General features: G+C 38.7%; 1 protein-coding gene across 5 annotated transcripts in view; it reads right to left on the bottom strand.

Annotated features, from left to right (window-relative positions):
• LOC127969884 (protein quaking) overlaps positions 1-9,361 on the bottom strand; it is a 100,336-nt gene extending 90,975 nt beyond the window's left edge. For 4 of the 5 annotated variants that reach the window (XR_008156387.1, XM_052572013.1, XM_052572015.1 and 1 more), the window contains exon 1: positions 8,626-9,360. Coding sequence is in view for 4 of the 5 variants with exons in the window: in XM_052572013.1 (XP_052427973.1) it covers positions 8,626-8,767 (142 nt within the window). In the remaining variant the exon portion in view is untranslated. Of the gene's footprint in view, positions 1-8,625 lie in introns of all 5 variants that reach the window. The other variant, XM_052572014.1, reaches the window with a different exon arrangement.
• Positions 9,362-18,876: the final 9,515 nt, after the last annotated feature.

The following is an 18,876-nucleotide window of genomic DNA, read 5'->3' as shown; positions in this document are numbered from 1 at the left end:
CATGAAGACTCGGTTGTCAAAAACCAGTGGATCATGTTCATGGTTAGTTTGAACTATACTTGAGGTTACTCTTACAGGACATCCTGTGAATTTGAGAAGAGTTGATTAAAAGTATGTTGTGCACAGATGCCAATGGTGTAAAACTTTCCTAGTTTAATGAATCCGTGGAAACAACAAAAAATGCTGTATAATGCATGCCAGGGATGTAGTTGCCGATGTCACTTTCTAAAGAAATGTTACATACCTGTGCACATTTGCATTACTAACTTAAGTACTTGCGCATGCCTATAGACAAAACATGTAATATGCATGTGCACGACCCCACAGTTTCCACAAATTCATATTTTTGTAATTTACACAGAGACAATACAAGTATTGGTTTAAAAAACCTGCACTTTGAAACACATTTTCTAAAGTTTGCATTGGCAGGGCCTCAAAATGCTGTTGTAATGCATGTTGTATGCATGTGTAAATGAAAATCCAAAACACATAAAAAGTTTTCAACTTTTAATTGAAAATGGTGTTGTGTAAACTGAATGGCCTGGCACATAAACAGCCATCTATAAGATAATAACGCAGTCCACATATACAGCAATAGTGACAAACAATGCACTTAAACGCAGGTAAACGTTTTTTAACATTTTTTAAAGGTAAAAGTGATTAACATGTTAGCTCTCAGGCACCATCTCGCTGGAATATGAATTATTTCAGGTTATAGGATTTCACTCTAAGAGGCAATGGGCAAGGATAAGGAACGACAGGAGACCAAAATCTATTGACATAAACGAGCTCAGATGTTGCCTTTTCATTCACCCTCTTACTTTGAAATCAATACGACTCTGTCTGTGTAGGTAGATTCTATTCACATTCTCCTCTCACCCAGTCTCCCGGAGAGCCCGTGGCGGGCTGGAGACTTAGTCAGCAGTCTGTGAGAAACAGTTTCAATTACACAGAGTGCTTTTAAAATGAGGGATGTAAATGCATTATAAAGCTCAACGCTGATGTATTCACTAATAATGACGGCATCACAGGAAGCCGGCCATAATAATCCCCAATGATGTATAGAGTAACTGATGGAAGCAGAAATGGAAGGGGGCTGTCATGTGATTGATTTCTCCTTGAAATGAACTGGCGCTGCTTTTGAGTGAGGAGAACTGGGGCACATGACTTTGTGACACGATGACCCTGTGACCCCTGCGCTCTGGCACATCAAGTACTGTCAGATGACAGTCTCTCTGTGTGTGTTCTTTACTTCTGCTCCAATAACCCTTCAAAGTCATCTTGTGACAGGAAATGATGATGTTCAGAAGATTTAAGGAAGGCCTGCTTACCTGAAATAGCACGACCTACACTCTGATGCTAACCTTATTAACCTGTTGTGTCCGTTGAGTGCACAATCACCACCTCTTGCTTTTGGAGCATCTCAAAATATCACTGTGCATATCAATGCAAAGAGCTAATCTTAAGCTAAACTTAAAGTCGCTGGCACACAGCAGGTCTCAGAATGTAAGATGAAGTGAAACCCACCTCAGGGATCTGCCTGTGACTGGCTGCAAACATTTTTTTTTTTTTTTGCAAACAGTAATCAAATTGTAAATAGTCACAATATAGATGTAGAGGCTATCAGAGTGACACTGAAAGGCTCAAAATGACATCTGTTAAGACATGCAGAATCCAAAATGAGATCTCATAAGTGACTGGATTAGAACGCTCTATATGCCACACAAATATAGTACACCACACAGAAGACTCAACAATTAGTTAACATGTTGCTAAGCTCTCACAAGGCAATATTCTAACAACCATGAAACACGTAGAGATTTTATATCGATACCTTTTAGTACTAAAATGTATTTCATTCTTAACAATAAATCATTAAATTAAATTATGAATATTAAGCCATTTATTTGTCTCAAAGATACTTTTGAAAAAAAAAAAAAAAAAACCTTGGTTTGAATCTTAAAAAAGAAAGTGGTTTCAAAATTAGTCAACACTATATCCTGTTATTTTATGCTTAGGAAGGCATTTGAGAACCAAAGCATAAGAACTTCATATTTTTCTTAAGATTTTTGAGAATGTGGCCCCAGATCAATTTATGGGATTTATGATCAGACTCAGATTATTTTATCTGTTTTACCGATTCAATTATATGGTCACAGTGGTTCTTAAGGAGAAGATCACTATGAGCTGGCATTGTATGGAAAAGAGCTGCATTACGATTTTTCCAAATTTCTATTTAAGTATACATTATGAAATACACTCAATTGAATGTCCCTGAATTGCACTGAGATGCTTCTGGTGTTGTAAGTCACCAGTATCTCTCTCCATCTCTAGCTCCTAATGAGTGCACAGCTCATTTCCTACTCCTTGAATGCCACAAAGTGAGAGGGATTGTAAAGTAGCTCAGAAAGGACAACTACTTTACAACTAATGACAGAGTCCTAAAGAAGACAATTCTGGGTAAATTGACTTTGACCCCAGTAAAACTCCTCAGGATTAGTTAATTGCTCCAATTAGCTGATGAATGTGAACACTTAGACTAATTGTCAGTGGGGTATGTGCTTCTCCAGTCCTCATGGGATCTTCAAGGAGCCTGAAAGGAAAGCGCCTTGTATTGAAGTTTTAGAAGGCAAAGTCATTAAAATGGGTCCTTGGAGGGTGATTATCATCACATCAGATTTTCTCTATGTGAATTTGAGTGAAAAATTAATGACCGCTCTTAATGTGCTTGTCTTGTTTAGGTAGCAATAAACCTGTTGTTCTGATGAGTCCTGTTTCCCTGGTTAACTACATGTGTGATAGGATTGTTGTATTTGTCAATGCGGCTTCTCACCAGTGTGACCTCAGGTTTTTTTAATCGCACCATTGAGAAATTAAGACCAAATTGGTCGCACTCTAGAGCCCTGCATCTTGTTAATTTATTGTCAACCAACTATTTGTTTTTTCTTTTAATCAAAGCTTCCCCAATAGTTAGTCATCCCATCATCTTTTGACTATCTGTATAAGTGTACAGCCACTTAGGAAAGGTCGTTCTGACAGACATTAAAAGTGACCAATCACAGTCAATTTTTTGTGTTGAAATGCCATTTAGAGGCTAAAACTAAAACCTTTTTCTTTTCTACTATATTTTAAAATGTAGTTTATTCTTGTAATGCCAAGTTGAATTTTCCGCATCATTCCTCCAGTCTTCAGTGTCGTGATTATTCAGAGATCATTGCTGATTTCCTGCTCAAGTTATCAATGTTGAAAACATTTGTGCTGCTTATTATTTTTTGGGAATTGTCATCCTTAGATGAATATAAAGTTCAAAAGAATATTTATTTTAAATGGAAATCTTCTAGAATATTATAAATGTCTTAACTGTCATAAAACATTTGCAGAACACCGACCTGCCTCAAAAAAAAAAAAAAAAAAAAAAAAAAATGTTATATATATATATATATATATATATATATATATATATATATATATATATATATATATATATTAGAGATACCAAGCTTTTACAAATATCTGTTTGTGGACATTTAGTACTGAATATTTGCTACTAAGTGCCTCCAACAAAACAAAACAAAATAGATCTGATGCCACAAAACTGGACATTTTTGGCATGTTAGGTAAATAGTTGTTCCCAGAAGCACTCCGTATCTTGTAAACAGGACTTCTTTTCTAGACAGACTGGTGTACCCAGTAGAACAGCGTCAGCCAATCAGATTTCAGCCAGCTCTTGCCATTTTTCTGTGCAATATGCATCAGACTGTCAGTGTTTGTGGGTGGTTCATTGCCATGCTGTCTGAGGCCTGACATCCTACAACTAAGAATATCTTGAATTTAATTCAGAATGTTTGAACATTGCACTCGAGTGCCTTGAATACTAAATATTATGTACTTCTAGTCACTAAATTGCAGCAGTCAGTTATTTAGAAACCTTTTACGACACCATAAAAGAACAATTTGGTGTACAAACCATGAATGACCATTGAGCATTACCATGCCTTACGGGCCCACATACATCTCTGTTTCTATTACCGTCTCTATTCAAACAGTAACTAACTCTGTTCTCTATGGATGTCAGCAGCACAACTTTGCCTTATGGGCCTTGTACTGATGGCAGCGGCTGCTCCCCTGATTAAATTCATCATCTTTATTACAGCGCCGAGTGCATGGCCTAGCATGGCTGACTGCTCCTGTTGCCCATTGAGAGCATTCATCTGCACTAACGGGGGCAGGGGTTTACGCTTGGTCTGTGCATCAGCCTGTGAGCATCACGTCTGCTTCACACAAATGCATCGCTCACAGGTGACATGCCAGGGCCGGTCGCACGTCTCATATCTAAAGGCCACTGTATCCTTCAGAGCGAGAAGAAACGACTCTCTACAACACTGACTATTGCAAGGGGCTTCAAATAATGTCTATGATATACACTTGCATTTGCTAAAGGATGAATTGTCCAATGAATCAATGGATCCTATTCACATACACTAACACTGTAATTCTAGCACTATTTTCTTTTTTAGTTAAACTTTATTTTGATAGGCCACTTTAGACATTCTACTACCTATAAGTAACTTTGCAACTAAATGCCAAATGATTATCATTAAGTTGCAACTACATGTCCACTAACTCCCAGAGTAGACTGTTATAGGTTTAGGGTTAGCAGAATAAGTCGACATATGCTTGCAAAGTTTTCTTACTCAGTATGTTGTATGTTGTGGACCCATCAAAATAAAGTGTTAGAATATATTTAGCATACAGTCTACTAATACTAATACAGTCTACTAATGACTGCTAGTTGACATGTAGTTGCAAAGTTACTTACTGTTAGTAGAATGGACTCACTGTTCTGAGAACTGCAGAAATGAGGGTACATTAGAAATGCATTTATATAATTTTAGTTAGTAACTAGCAAAAAAACAATAAACAAAAAACAGCTATCTATCTATCTATCTATCTATATATATATATATATATATATATATATATATATATATATATATATATATATATATATCATACAGTAGTCTACTAGCTACAAGGACAGTCCCCATGGAGCAACCCAGGGTAAAGTGAAGTGCTCTAGGGCACAATAACAATAAAGGATCCCAGACACTCCATCAGTATACAGTGGCCTCTGTGACCTTTGAAAATCCTGATAATATAAACGGCCTGGCTCTACACCCACTAAATGAGCACCATCCCAAATGTTCATTAGGGAAAAAAACAGATACCAATAATACCATTATAGCAATTTATGAGAGGATATAACAGTTTGTCTATATCTCTAGTTTCAGTAGATTACAGTAATCTAGAGTAATTTACAAAAATTAACAGCGCTCTCATAGTGATAATGACAGCAATCGCCTAAAATCCAAAGTGCTCCCAAGCTACCGTTTGCATCCGATTATGTGATATTACAAACGAGAGTGTAAAATGAATGCACATTATGAGATGGATGCAAGCCGACACAATCGCACACATTCACACACTCTCATCCAAACAGAGCCAGATTTGTTGGATATTACAGCACCCCACAGGGAATATCACACATGCGGTCTCACACAGCTACTGAGCGATCGCTTGCCGCGATTATTGAAGATGCCACAGATTTTCAACACTTTCAGTTCATCTCTCCATTTTCATTCTCACAGATCCGTGCAGAAAAAGAGTTTCATGTATGATCAATGTAGCGGTCCAGCATGGGCGGAAGACCATAATTTACCTTCTCTGCTTCATTCTAGAACATAATAGAGCTGAGCTCTGCAAAAGCTGATGATTTAGCCTTGCTTTGGTGATGGTTCCACTGTAGCGACAAAGCTTCTGAAATTACAAAGGATTATATATATAGAGAGATGTTGAAGCACGCAGTCTGAGTTGCAGTACTGTAGCACAACAACAGGACATTCATTTCTCTATGAATCCAGAGAAGCACATTTTCTGATCTCATAACCACCAAAGATCAAGACCAATTGCAATTAGTTTTCTAAAAGGCATCAGAGGCATACATTAGCATGCTCCTAACATGCAGATCTGAGCAGTGTGTCCTGTTTATCAGAGGTCAGGGCTCAGTTCTGCAATGGTTCAATAGAGGAAGTGAAACCGACTGCTCAGTTCACTATCCTGAGCACAAGATTAACTCGCTGTCTCAGTCTGACGGAGTGTGTGCTCCCTTGACAGCGTTATTAATTCAGATTGGCACAAGCTAGACTGTGACAAACCCATAATGTGTGGTGGAGGAAACGACTCTAACTGGCATATTACTCAAAAGGATTGCATTAAACAGCATGACACACATCTACGCCAGATTCTCACCAACTCTCTTTATAAAAATCTGTGAAAACTCACAACGTGAGTCATACTTCGCAAGTGAAACGCAGAATATTCTTCATGTTGGCAGGTAAGATCAGCCGCATCGCTCTGATTACATGGGTAATGTTACAGGCGAACATCATCGGCTTTATCCAGAGAAGAAAGCTAGTTTCGACCAGAGGGAAAGGCTGTAAATGTGAGTGACAAGAAATAAACAAGAAAGCGACTGTGAAACTGCTGCAATTCACAAAGCACAGTGTAAAGCCAGGCCGCAGGCCCTCCCGGGGGGAGTATGATGGTGTCCGAAATGCAAGTTTAACGGGATAGTGTGTAAAAGACACGTTTTGATGGATTTCTAAACTGACAAATAAGAATTTTTCTGATTATGAGTCTAAAAATGAAACTGACATTTTAAAATGACATCACAGAGGAGACATTAGGCTTACGTCACTCCACTGTGATTTGCAGATGAATACGATCCTCGGGTGTTTAACTGTGGATGCCAAGGGACTGGAATGGCATGCTGGGCGCAGATGATTCACCAGGCGGAAAACAGTTATTTGGGACTGTGTGTCAGCGATTATAAACCTACCAACCTTCCTAACTTGAGCGAGGGAGGTTGGCAGCGTTTAAAGATTTCAAAAATATAGCGACACCCTCTCCCTCATACTGTAATGAGAAAGTAATGATGAGTAATGAGTCGGTAATGTAGAGTAATGTGTGTAATGATGGAGAATTATAAACGTAATTTAGAACTTAGGTTTGCTCAAGAGGACCTAAATTATTACAAGCACATCATGATCTGAAATTACGTTTGCTTTGTTTGACAACTGTTTTTTTTATTTTTTTCAACAGGTTTTCAATTGGCAGGGAAATTCCGTAAAGCAAAAGAAATGAAAATGCATGTGTTAAATAGGCAAGGATATTACAAAACAAAAGAACAATGAAAATCAGTCTACAATGACAGAATGGCCTCTGCGTTCAGGAATAAAAGGAACTTACTGTAAGAAGGTGGTTAGAGAGAGGGCCCTCTATGACAGGCGTCATTTAGACAGACAGACAGACAGACAGACAGACAGACAGACAGACAGACAGACAGACAGACAGATAGATAGATAGATAGATAGATAGATAGATAGATAGATAGATAGATAGATAGATAGATAAATAGATTTAATTTGCATTAAAGGCCCAAGGCTTTATATATAATATGTATAAAACAGTCTGAAAGAGAAAAAGAGCACAGTTTGGGGAAATATCTAAACCTTATTAAGAACTTTATAAAGTTTACAGCAGGTGATGATTACAAGGTTTCTAAAAATAATTAGTCAGGAGTCCCTGGTGCCACACTACATGCAATTCTCACCCTAAACCACAAATTACTGAGTGGTCTACTACTCAAGAACAACAGTTAAACTATGTCATACTGTATAAAAAGACTATTTTGACAAACTGAGCCTTGTAAATATTGATGTTTTATACTTAGATAAAGCAAAAAAAAAAAAAGAAAAAGGTTTGAGGCTATTGTTGTGTGTGCTGTTTTACATACAAATGTTGGGCTTTTTTTTAATAGCCTACACTTAACTACTGGCTTACACATACTGGGCCATTATGTTGGGTTATTTTGGTAAACAACAGGTCTGGTGCTCACTATTTAAATAGCACCGGTCCAGAAGAAGAGGTGTGACAGTCAGTTTCTCTCGCTTGTGTGGGCTCACTCACTACCGGAAGATCAACTTTCTCTGTAAGACCAGTCGAACCGATGAGCTACAATAGTTCAATATCGACCACAGTTGTAAATTTATAGAATTCTACCTGTGTAGACTGGTTAATTTAGAGTTTAAATGAGAGGGATTTTACTTAGGCTACGGATTTTATTATTATAATTGTATTTATTTTTATTTATTTATTTATTTCGTTTTTTTTTTTTTTTTTGTCTCAGAGTTAACAACTGTCTTTCAAATATTAGCCTAGTGAAACTGTCAAATGAACCTATTGCATAACGGTCTTAATCACATACATTTTTTATTATTAATATTAATTAATAACCAGCAGAACCACTGTGAAATCATTTCGCAAGCCACAGGTCATCGCCTTGCAACGGAGAAGTAGCGATGCCGAGTGGGAGCGTAAACTTAAGCAGCTCTTAAAGCAAAACTAAAAGGCTGTACGAGTGGTATGTTTGGCAAAACAGGGATGAAGATCTGACATCAAACTGACAACTGACGATGTAAAGTGTTACTGTTAACCGCTTTGCCCTAAGCGCGAACGACCGCGCTCCGTTTCCAGCACCGTTCGGTGGGATTTGACGGACTTTACCTTCGTCGAGAAGCCGTTCGAGGTGGTTGAAGATCCCGCAGAAGTTGGGCAGACTGCTCATCAGTTTCTTATCGTTCATGAGCTGCATCAGATAATCTGGGGTCGGCTTCGGCTTCTCTTTCGTTTCCATTTCCCCCACCATATTCCACAGAAATCACCACCGACGCCCCAAAATAGACGGAAAGAGTCCCAAAATAAATAAAGTCTTGGATATAAATAATAAATAAAGCAAGTGAAGAAGGCAAGTGCCTGACTCGTCCGCGGAAAGGGCTGCTGTCTCTGTCTTTACGCACAATCCGCTGCTGCAATAGGCTGCTACGGCAATTCGGGAGATGACAGTTGTTCAGGGCAGCTGATGAAATGAAATTAAATGAACCAAATGAAATATAAACGTGTGGAGAGGGAAGCCAGGTCTCCTTTCAGAAACAATTCCCGATAAATCCCACAAGTTTCTCGCAAAGGCGACTCCCGCGTGCCCACTGCCCCTTTTAAGATTTATTTTAGCGAGAGATGTGTCCTTAACTTCCTCTTGTGGCGAAGAAAATGCACCCTTTCCCCGAGTTCCCCAGAGCTTCCTGTGTCTTGTCCGTCTGTGTATGCGTGCAGCACTAGAAACGTCTGTCCCTCCCGTCTCTCACGCGCAATAAAGGCGCTTTCTCAATGAGATTGGCATTCGGTCCTCCGTTACCGACCAGCTCCTCTTGCGCTCTCCCGTCACATGATCACACTGAGTCCCAGCAGCAGAAATCAGACTGTGGGAGGAGAGAGAGAGAGAGAGAGAGAGAGAGAGAGAGAGAGAGAGAGAGAGAGAGAGAGAGAGAGAAGAGAGAGACAGAGAGTCTGTACATTTCAAAAAACAATTAGCCCATTTTAGACTCGTTTCTGTAATATATGCATCTGGCGTATTGCGATGAATGGCTTCACATGAACTATTCCATAGAGATTCGGTTTTCTCCTAAAGTGCTGTCTATGCTTTCTCCAAAACGCCTTTTCTATACACTTACCAGTTACCAGTTATCACAATTTCTGTGTTTTCAACGTGTTTTCGTTTACTCTCCTTCTGAGAAGATACGGTTTGTTTTCATGCATAAAATAAGACGAATTTTGAGCTGCACTTTCATAAAATATGTCCATATGTGCTGCTGCATATTCCAAATCTTATAAAAGTCATGCATTTAATAGGTTTCTGTGAGAAACAGACTAAAGCTTAGTTGCTGGATTCGTTTTGTTACACTTTTATATTGTGCGTAAAGAGCAGCCCTGGCAGTCTACCAAATATCTCCATTAAGGTTTCATGAAAGAAAAGTATTCTAGTGTGCAACAACATGAAGGCAAGTAGGCCTATCATTTAAAAATAAAAAAAATTAAAATTAAGTTTAATCTCTCTTTAAATTCTACCACTGCAAGCTCTGTCCCCATTGTTTTGATGTGTTTGTGAGACCGAGTGTGTGCTGTCACATGGGTCTAATATTAAAAGACTCATTTGTCCTCTTTTGGCAAGCTGGATGGGAATAGTGAAGTAGAAGAAGTGCGATTGACTAAACACCGGCACAGATCAGATCGTACCACAATGGTAAAGAAGAAAACAAGGCATTTATCTCAATTGGACGACGTTTTCTGCGAAAAAAAAGAAAGAAACAAAAATCATTACACAATGCGGATGGAGGCTAATGCTTTGTCAATATGTGACAATACTCAACTAAAGCTAATGCTATGGGAACAACTTCTCCCTCTGGATTAGAGCACTTTTTAATTGACATTCTTATTGTCCCTGTTGGAGCAGCATAAGAACAGCACAAGCAGAAAGCTATTACAGAGATTTGAAGTTTGACGTGCTACATTTTCATTCCAAGCATTCATTCTTTGCATTAATGCAATGCATTCGATTTTGCTAAATAAACGCTATGCCCTAGTACCACACTTTGAAACGGCAAACATGTGCAATTTCACAGAGAACTGAAGTTATTTTCCCACACATAATTTATGACTGCTTGAATCCCTTCATTACTATGTTTATATAAATACTCTAATTGGCCTAATGGTTTTGTCACTTCTTTTGTTATGCAAAGTGGTTCTCATGCATGGTGCTGTTTGGCTTTTAGACACATCCATGAAAGCAATGTTCTAGTCGCCGTTTGACGTCACTTTGGTCCATCACTCCTATTCACGTGAATGAAAAAATTATAATAAGAAGCACGTATAAGAAATAGCCGGAAAACAAAACGAGGGAGAATGTGAAACAACGCACCAGAGGGCTGAGGAGATGAGGGTAGAGAGGGCTGGCGGCCCAGTATCTGACAGCATGGAAACAAACGACCCACCAGAACAGGAAGGGATTGTCCAGGTCCTGCCCAGCACCTTTTCATCCTTTTGTAATGCCGGGGCTTTCACATGCAGATTGTCTTGGACGCAGAGGCCTATGTCAGGGCGCCTTGCCCTCCTGACTACAGAGAAAGGGGTGTATTTACCCCTCACCACTTCTTCAGCGAGAACTGCCCCTCCACCCCGCTGCTCGCGGCTCTTTCGCTTGCTCTCCAAATGACGGAAGCCTTGTTTGAGAGTAGAGGAATTACGTTAATGAATGCATTCCTTCACACATGCACCCCGAAACCAGGCAAGCTTGTCTCTGTTTGGTTGAACCAGGGAACAAGTGCACTGTCGCTCTCAAACCTTCGCCTTTTATTTCATTCTGGCCCCCTCTTTTTCACTTGCTCCCTCTCCTTCAGATAGTCCAGATCCCCTCATAAACCCCCTTCTCTGTAAGTGCATGTAACCAGTATGTGGGTTTGAGCCGAACATGAAAACAGCCTGTAAACTGATGAATCCAGACACAGTCAAGGAAAAGAGGCGCCTTCCCTATGGAATGCACACTTTTGAACATATATGTGAAGAGTAATTTACCAAAATGACCTCATTAGTGCTCAAAAGTACACTGATCTTATAATATAAACATATGGACTGTTTTAGAGAAATACGAAAGGTAACATTCTTTATCCTGTTAAAATCATAGGTTGATTTGATCATATTTCTGAGAAATTAAGCTCATAAAAATCATACCACAGTTAACACATTTCCCTAATTTGAGAGTGCATACACACAGAGCAATAGAATAAAGTGTGTTTGAATTATGTCATATCTCATACTTCTTAAGCTTTCTCCTCAAATGGTTTATGAAATGTTTATTTATGATTTACAGACAAATATGAGGTCTGTTATGGAACTTTGCTAGTGTACAGTTACACTGTCAATATGTTGATATTGCATGTTACTGTGTCTATAAAAATGTTAATGCATATTTTACATACTCAGAATAAGCATAACAGCCCTCCAGAGAGCTGAAAACTATTACCGGAATAGGAGCAGCAGAAGCTTATTTAAATATAATATCGCTTGGATTAACTTAATGATTAACATTTTATAGAAAATATTTAGGAAATCAATGTGATGATGTGTCTTCTATAAATGTGAAGAATCTGTGCAATTATAGTTTTTTGAAGCCGGAGTGCATTACATTTAATTCAGTCATGAATGATTGAATGCATTACTGAAACAACCATGAAACATCAATAATAATTTCCATAACCGAGCTCCAAGGCTCATTTCCAGTGCGAAATGTCTTATCGAACACATTACTAAATTTGATCATGTTCCACAAAATAAATCGGTCATTAGTTCCCATGGCAGCCCTGTGGCTCAGTGTACATTGAACATCCATGAGCAGATCCCTAGCTGAAAGAACGGGCCACAAAAAGCCCGATCAGGTTGTCTCCAAGTTTTTTTGCTGGCCGAGTCTTTTGTAACTTGAATCCGCTTTGTGCTAATTTGACGCGCTGCAGAGATAAAGGGGGGAACTCATGTTAGTTTCAGCATCAGAGGATCGGAATGTGGGCCATTTAATGCAGGAGTCAGACAATTCCTCTCGGACAGACCCACATGCTTAAATGAATAGAGAAGTAATTAACAGAATGCCTTGAATCGCTGGATAAAACAATATTCAAATCAGAGAGACTGAGATGGAATGATAAAGGAGGCTGGATGGAAAAATAAAAAAAGAATTATTCACAGCAAACTATGAAGAGGAGTAGACAAAGCAATAAACAACTACTAACATGAAAATATTATGAACAGAACAGAGATCAAAGTTACAGTTCAAGAGGCCCAATTTCATTAATAACGCTTGACATTTTGAAAAATGTGCAGTTATTAAATTTGGTTGTTTATTAAATCTTACAAGTATTAAGTCCAAATTAAGACAGTGAGCACAATTTATTTATTGTACATGTTCTGTAGATTTTTTTTCCATTTATTTTCAAATAATATTTGTGTAAAATCTAAAGAAAGTGAATCTTTATATTTGAAATCTCAATTAGAATTTGGAGTTAATGTGCAGTCCACTAGCAAAATGTATACAAAATATTGTGAGTAAAAAAAGGTTTATCGTCAATAGTGCAGTGAAGCATGAATCACTGCTTACACTGCTCAAACAAAGGATCTTTCTGTTGGCCAACGAGGTGAATTTGCATAACCAACTAAAACACCAAATTTGGACAGAGAATGTTTTTACTCTTATGCGAAACCTCATATGATGTGAATTTTTATTGAAATGACTGGATTTTTCCCACTAAAATTTGCAGAGCAACAGTAAATGTAGTCCCAGTCTCAGACACCACGCCCACGGACTGTTGACTGAACGTCTGGTGCATATCGCACAAAAAATTGGAAATACTTCAGGAGCTTAGAAGCCATCGGTGGATTGGATGGATTCTACAGGATTTTCAGGATACGTGTGTTGCGTTCTTCAATGTTCAGCCTGGAAACAAACTATCACATGGAAGAAGAAATCTGTCGTGTTTATGACTGTGACGATGAGCACTCATCAGGATCAACTGGGTTTTCAAATGTATGTGAATTATTTAAAATTTGTGGCATAGACTCTTTAAGAATATGCTCAAGTTTAACACAGCAGTCTGTTTTTGTGGGGACATTTTCACGACCCTAAACATGATGCAGCACAAAAAAAATAAAAAACAATGATAATAATTTGACTGGTCAGACATATGGGCTTTTGGGAGGCCATTGGCTATTCAAAGTGGCCAAGGTTCCCAGATCTTCTGCCGTCAGTCTGAAGGTCTGGCTACACGAGACAATAATGTGACCACATCTTATAGTTTTTACATCTTATACTCATTATTCTAATGGATAGGCTGATTAGCATTGAAATATAATAAACATTATCCATATAGAAACACCTGAGATGGCTTAAATAACACAGATAAACGATGTACTGTTATAATCGTGTGCTGACTCTCATCACGTTTCATCATACAAAACATTTCTTTCTGCATTTCATTACAGCGACAGCCTTTGTCCATAAATGGGATTTCCTGGAAGGTAAGTTGTTTTATTACTCCTACGAGTCTCACTCTCTTTGTGAGTGAACAAATCACATGTCAGAGTTTATCGATCCATAATGGAGCTGGTTCTGGATTATTATCTCATATTATCGTATGTATACTATTTAATTTTAAACATCACCAGGTGTTCTGGTATATTGAGACACCCCTAATTTACACAACAACTGGGAAAACGACACACCCCTACCCACCACTGTTATGACACATTTAGGGTGTATCCATCTTTTATAACTTAAAACACATTAAAGGCAAGCGCCAGAAATGTAAAAATAGTTACCATAAATAATTACCCCATTTACACATACAAATTTGGAATGACATGAGGATGAATAAATGAGGATAGAATTTTCATTTGAAAACTGGGTGAACTATTCCTAGAAATCAGTGTTAGGTATCCAATAGTACATTTTAGTGCTCCTACGTGTCAGAACAGATCAAAAGAGCATAAAACCGCATCTGAGCATACAACACAATCATTCCACTTCAGCTCTTTCACTATTGTCTACAACATGGACAATTTATTGAGTCAACAGGGGATCTCTGGGAGATAGTCCCTTTATGTGAAATGAGTTGCCAGGCATATTTCTTTCACCTCATGAGTCTATTCCTGCTTGATTTCATACAGCGTCCTTTGAGGCTCAATATCATTATTTTTTTTGTTTGATTTAAACCCTGTTCCAGAACGAACCTAGTTGTGTTGATCAAAATATAGATATGTATTAAAATTCAGAAAACTAGTGCTTTTTTAGCATCTCTATTCAGACAAATATGCCTACATATTCTGCTATAAGGTTTAAAGATGAAGCAGATTGAATTTGTGATATAAATAGATCTAAGGCGTGAACAAAACTGACTTGAGTGCATACTTGAGTGTATCGGTGACATCAGATTTGATTTGCCATATATGAGTAATGTTTCCCACATGCAAAAACTCTTTAAACACAAAGAGCTAAACTGTTTTCCCTCCACTGAGAGAGGACTTGCCCGGGCTCTTCCCATGACAGAATATGAATGATGAGATAATCTAATGGCGTCAATATGATGCTATTATAGGCTGCCAGTATCCCAGTCTGAATGTGATTTACATTACAATAACATTTTCTTCTTCCTAGGCCTTATCACATATAAACCAATTTATCCTGCCCTAATGTATTCATGATTATTGATGTCTAAAGTTATTGGTTTATTTATCATCATTTATAATCAAATACACTGTAATATATTCTGTGGGCTTCAGTAGCTCTTGTAAATTTGCCACGTTTGTGTTGCTTTTATATATTATCTGGCATTTTCAGTAAATGGTTATGCGTGATTTTTGTCTGGCAGACGATAAAACAGATGAATATATATCCCATCTCTGAAGACCAGAATAAAGAATTCGGGGTGGGCTCTTTTAAATTGTGCCAGTAAACCAGCAGCAACCCTCAGGGTATCAACAGACAGCACCATTTTGAGACAGGATCCTGTTGTATTGAAAATCTGGGTATGCCTTTTGTGTTGCAGGTCAATTTTTTTTTCCTCATTAAATGTACACACAGCACCCCATATTGTGTCAGGATGACTCGGGAGACAGAGGTAGGTGAATTCAGAACGGTGATTTATTGAGTGATATATACAAGTGTGCGGTGAATCCTTATCCTCAAGTGCACGGTGAATCTCCAATGAAGAGATATATGGGTAGTCTGAGAGTCACATGGGTTGGTCATGCAAAAAGGTGAGTTCGCTGGGTTCTTGTAATGTTAAAGCCCCAGTCACTGATCGCTCACTAATGTTCTCTTTCTCCTTAGGTGCCGAAGACAGTATCAACTCAGGGTAATCATAGGAGACTTCAGCGACCACTGAATCACTGGTAGTGAACAGGTGATCCGCGGTCCTGAGGGCAGCAGAACAGAGACACAGGTTAGTGTAAGACCAAAAGGTGAGTATACGTTACGCTTGGCTTGTAGGCGCTCTGGAGACTAGAGGGATGACACTGTTCTTGTTGGAGGCTTGACGGGGATCTTCGGTGTGGGTGAGTGTATTAATACTGGTGGTGATTGGTTTGGTAATGCGTTGAAGGTGTGGCTGGTTAGTACTCAGGTGACTGTGAGCGTTGCTGATTGGTAGAGACCGGGCTTGCCAGATCACTGACATTGACAGAAAAACACATAATTGTTGACATTTTTGCAGATTTATTAAAAAAAAAAGAACTAAAAAATAACATAGTCCTAAGTTTTCAGACCCTGTATTTAGTAGAAGCACCATTTTGATCTAAAACAGCCATGAGTCTTTTTGGGAAATATGCAATAAGTTTTTCACACCTGGATTTGGGGATCCGTTGCCATTCCTCCTTGCAGATCCTCTCCAAGGGCCTGTTCTTCGTACGTCGCTTATTACATCCGAGATCAAATGACACATCCAAGATGATATCATCGTGCTAATCCTGATCCGGCTAATTGGGTTCTTCGAACACACCTGTTGTGTATGATTAGTATCGCTGGATTGAGTTATCTGAGATAATTGCGTGTTCATGTCTTAAAAGGGGTTATGCATCGATACTCGAAACCATGATCAGCAGTGCAGCGATTGGCTGGTGGCAAGACAGCAATGTAATGACGTCATATAATTTAAAACGACACCTGACGAAAAACTTGACAAATTTCTGGACTTTTATAAGGAAACAGCCAAGCAAACAAAACTACATAAATGTGATAATAGATACATGAGAATGATAATAGATACATGTTTTTATTTTATTCGAATTTTTTTCATTATTCCCAATTATTTAGATTCGCAATTTATAATAGTTGTGCAGTCTTTACATTTTTATTTCAATGTAGAAATTATCTATTAATTTCATTTTATATTTGGACAGATTTGTTACGTGACAGCCTTAATGAAAGTTTCTAAAGGGTCAATATCATGATATCTGCATCTCCTGCGCTCCATCAAGCCACTCAAATAATAGCAGTCATCACTCAAAATAATGCACGACTCTATTATCTGTATAGCATGTGTGTAAGACTCTAATACAGTTATGAAGTAATAATTTCATGACAAATAAATTTTTCAGGGAGTAAAACTGGCTGTCTACAGTAGGCTGTTATGGACTACACAACATTTTTATATTATTTTTAGATAATTTTTTTAATGATTATTATTTTAAATTATTGTCCCTGGATCAGTACGATACTCTTGTAATAAAGTAGCATATTTTGAGTATCAGTTCTGGTTGAAAAGAAGCGATCTAATCCTGTTTACATGATATAAGCCTGCTCCCGAGCAGGTTTAAGCTAACGGACCTGTTGCTATGACAGCAGCTCCGGGATGAACCAAATCATCCAAGATCACGCCAAATCATCAACATTCAAATCCAGCTAACTGAGTTAGCGATGTACGAAGAACGGGCCCCAGTTCTGTCAGGTTGAATGGTAAACATTGGTGGACAGCCATTTTCAGGTCTCTCCAGATATACTTAATTGGGTTTTAGTCAGGGCTCTGGCTGGGCCATTCAAGAACAGTCAAGGAGTTGTTGTGAAGTCACTCCTTCGTTATTTTAGCTGTGTGCTTAGGGTCATTGTCTTGTTGGAAGGTGTTGATACTTTGCATGCACATTTATGATCCTAAAATGGAAAAATTTCAAGAAGAGATAAATTGTTTAAACAGTGTTTGAAGCTATAAATAATGATTAATAATACACAGCACATTAAAAAACATGACAACCCATGTCAAGCCAGTTGTGACAAAAATAGTGCACACTTATTATGTTTATGGTATTAATCTGCAGGCAGTGCAAAAACATGGCCTTTAAGGTGTTTTCTTTGAGGTGTCTTTGGAAAGAATCATCATACAGTCAGATTACACCTAACCTCTCATTTTATTCTTAAGAAAAATAATAAGATGTGTGTTCTTGTCGGGGCAGTTCCCTTTCGAAAGCTACACTCAATGTTACTCAGCTCAGCACATTGGGAAATGTCTTAATCGCGACCAGCTGTGAATAATGTGTGTAACACTTAGATAGAATTGACCCGGTGGTAATATAGCCTCGGTTGATGACGTCATCGGAGCGCACCCGCAACACGGGTTATAAATAGATAAGCCACAGGTGCATCAACAGGTCTTTTGTCTTCAGATCATTCTGTGCCTGTGTGCGTCAGGAAAATTATTTCATCTACCACAGATCTTCGAAACGGTAAGTGTTGTGTTCCTCCATGCTCCCTTTCCATGTCTGAGCTAGATACACACGATTACTGTTTTGTTTGTTGGGGAAGAGCACATGTGCTAGCATTGTGAACTGTTCACAGTGAAGAAAATGCTTCGCTCTCATCTGAACTATTTCCAGACCGCACCCACATTATCATCTTGGGGCTCTCATAGGGTCCTGTGTGCCGAGCGAGCGACGGGTCCATCCCTTTCGCTTGCTGCATCACCTGATCCACGCATCCCTTCTCGTGATCTCAAAACGCGCTCAGGTACTTCTTCAGTTCACGAGGGGAATGATATACCTCTTGGGCTTACCTTGGGTCCCACTCTAGGGGCACCGTGTCGACGCAGACTGCTAACGACGGATGCTTTCCTGATGGGCTGGGGAGCGGTCTTTGTTGGCAATCCAGCTAAAGGGGAATAGGAGGGTCATCAGCTTGATTGGCACATCAATTGCTGCGAGCTAATGGCCGTATTTCTGGCTCTGAAATATTTTCTCCATCAATTGAGGGGCTGTCATGTCCTAGTACGGGTAGATAACACAGCTACAGTTTCTTATATAAATCACCAGGGAGGTCTGCGCTCATGCAATCTGAACAGAATAGCGAGGCAGATTTTTCTTTGGGTCTAGGACAAGTTCCTGTCAATCAGGGCT

The sequence above is a fragment of the Carassius gibelio genome, chromosome B13, assembly GCF_023724105.1.
Source record: "Carassius gibelio isolate Cgi1373 ecotype wild population from Czech Republic chromosome B13, carGib1.2-hapl.c, whole genome shotgun sequence".
In the NCBI taxonomy this organism is placed as follows: domain Eukaryota; kingdom Metazoa; phylum Chordata; class Actinopteri; order Cypriniformes; family Cyprinidae; genus Carassius; species Carassius gibelio.
Note: the sequence above shows the minus strand (reverse complement) of the source record. Positions and strands in the feature narration are given on the sequence as shown.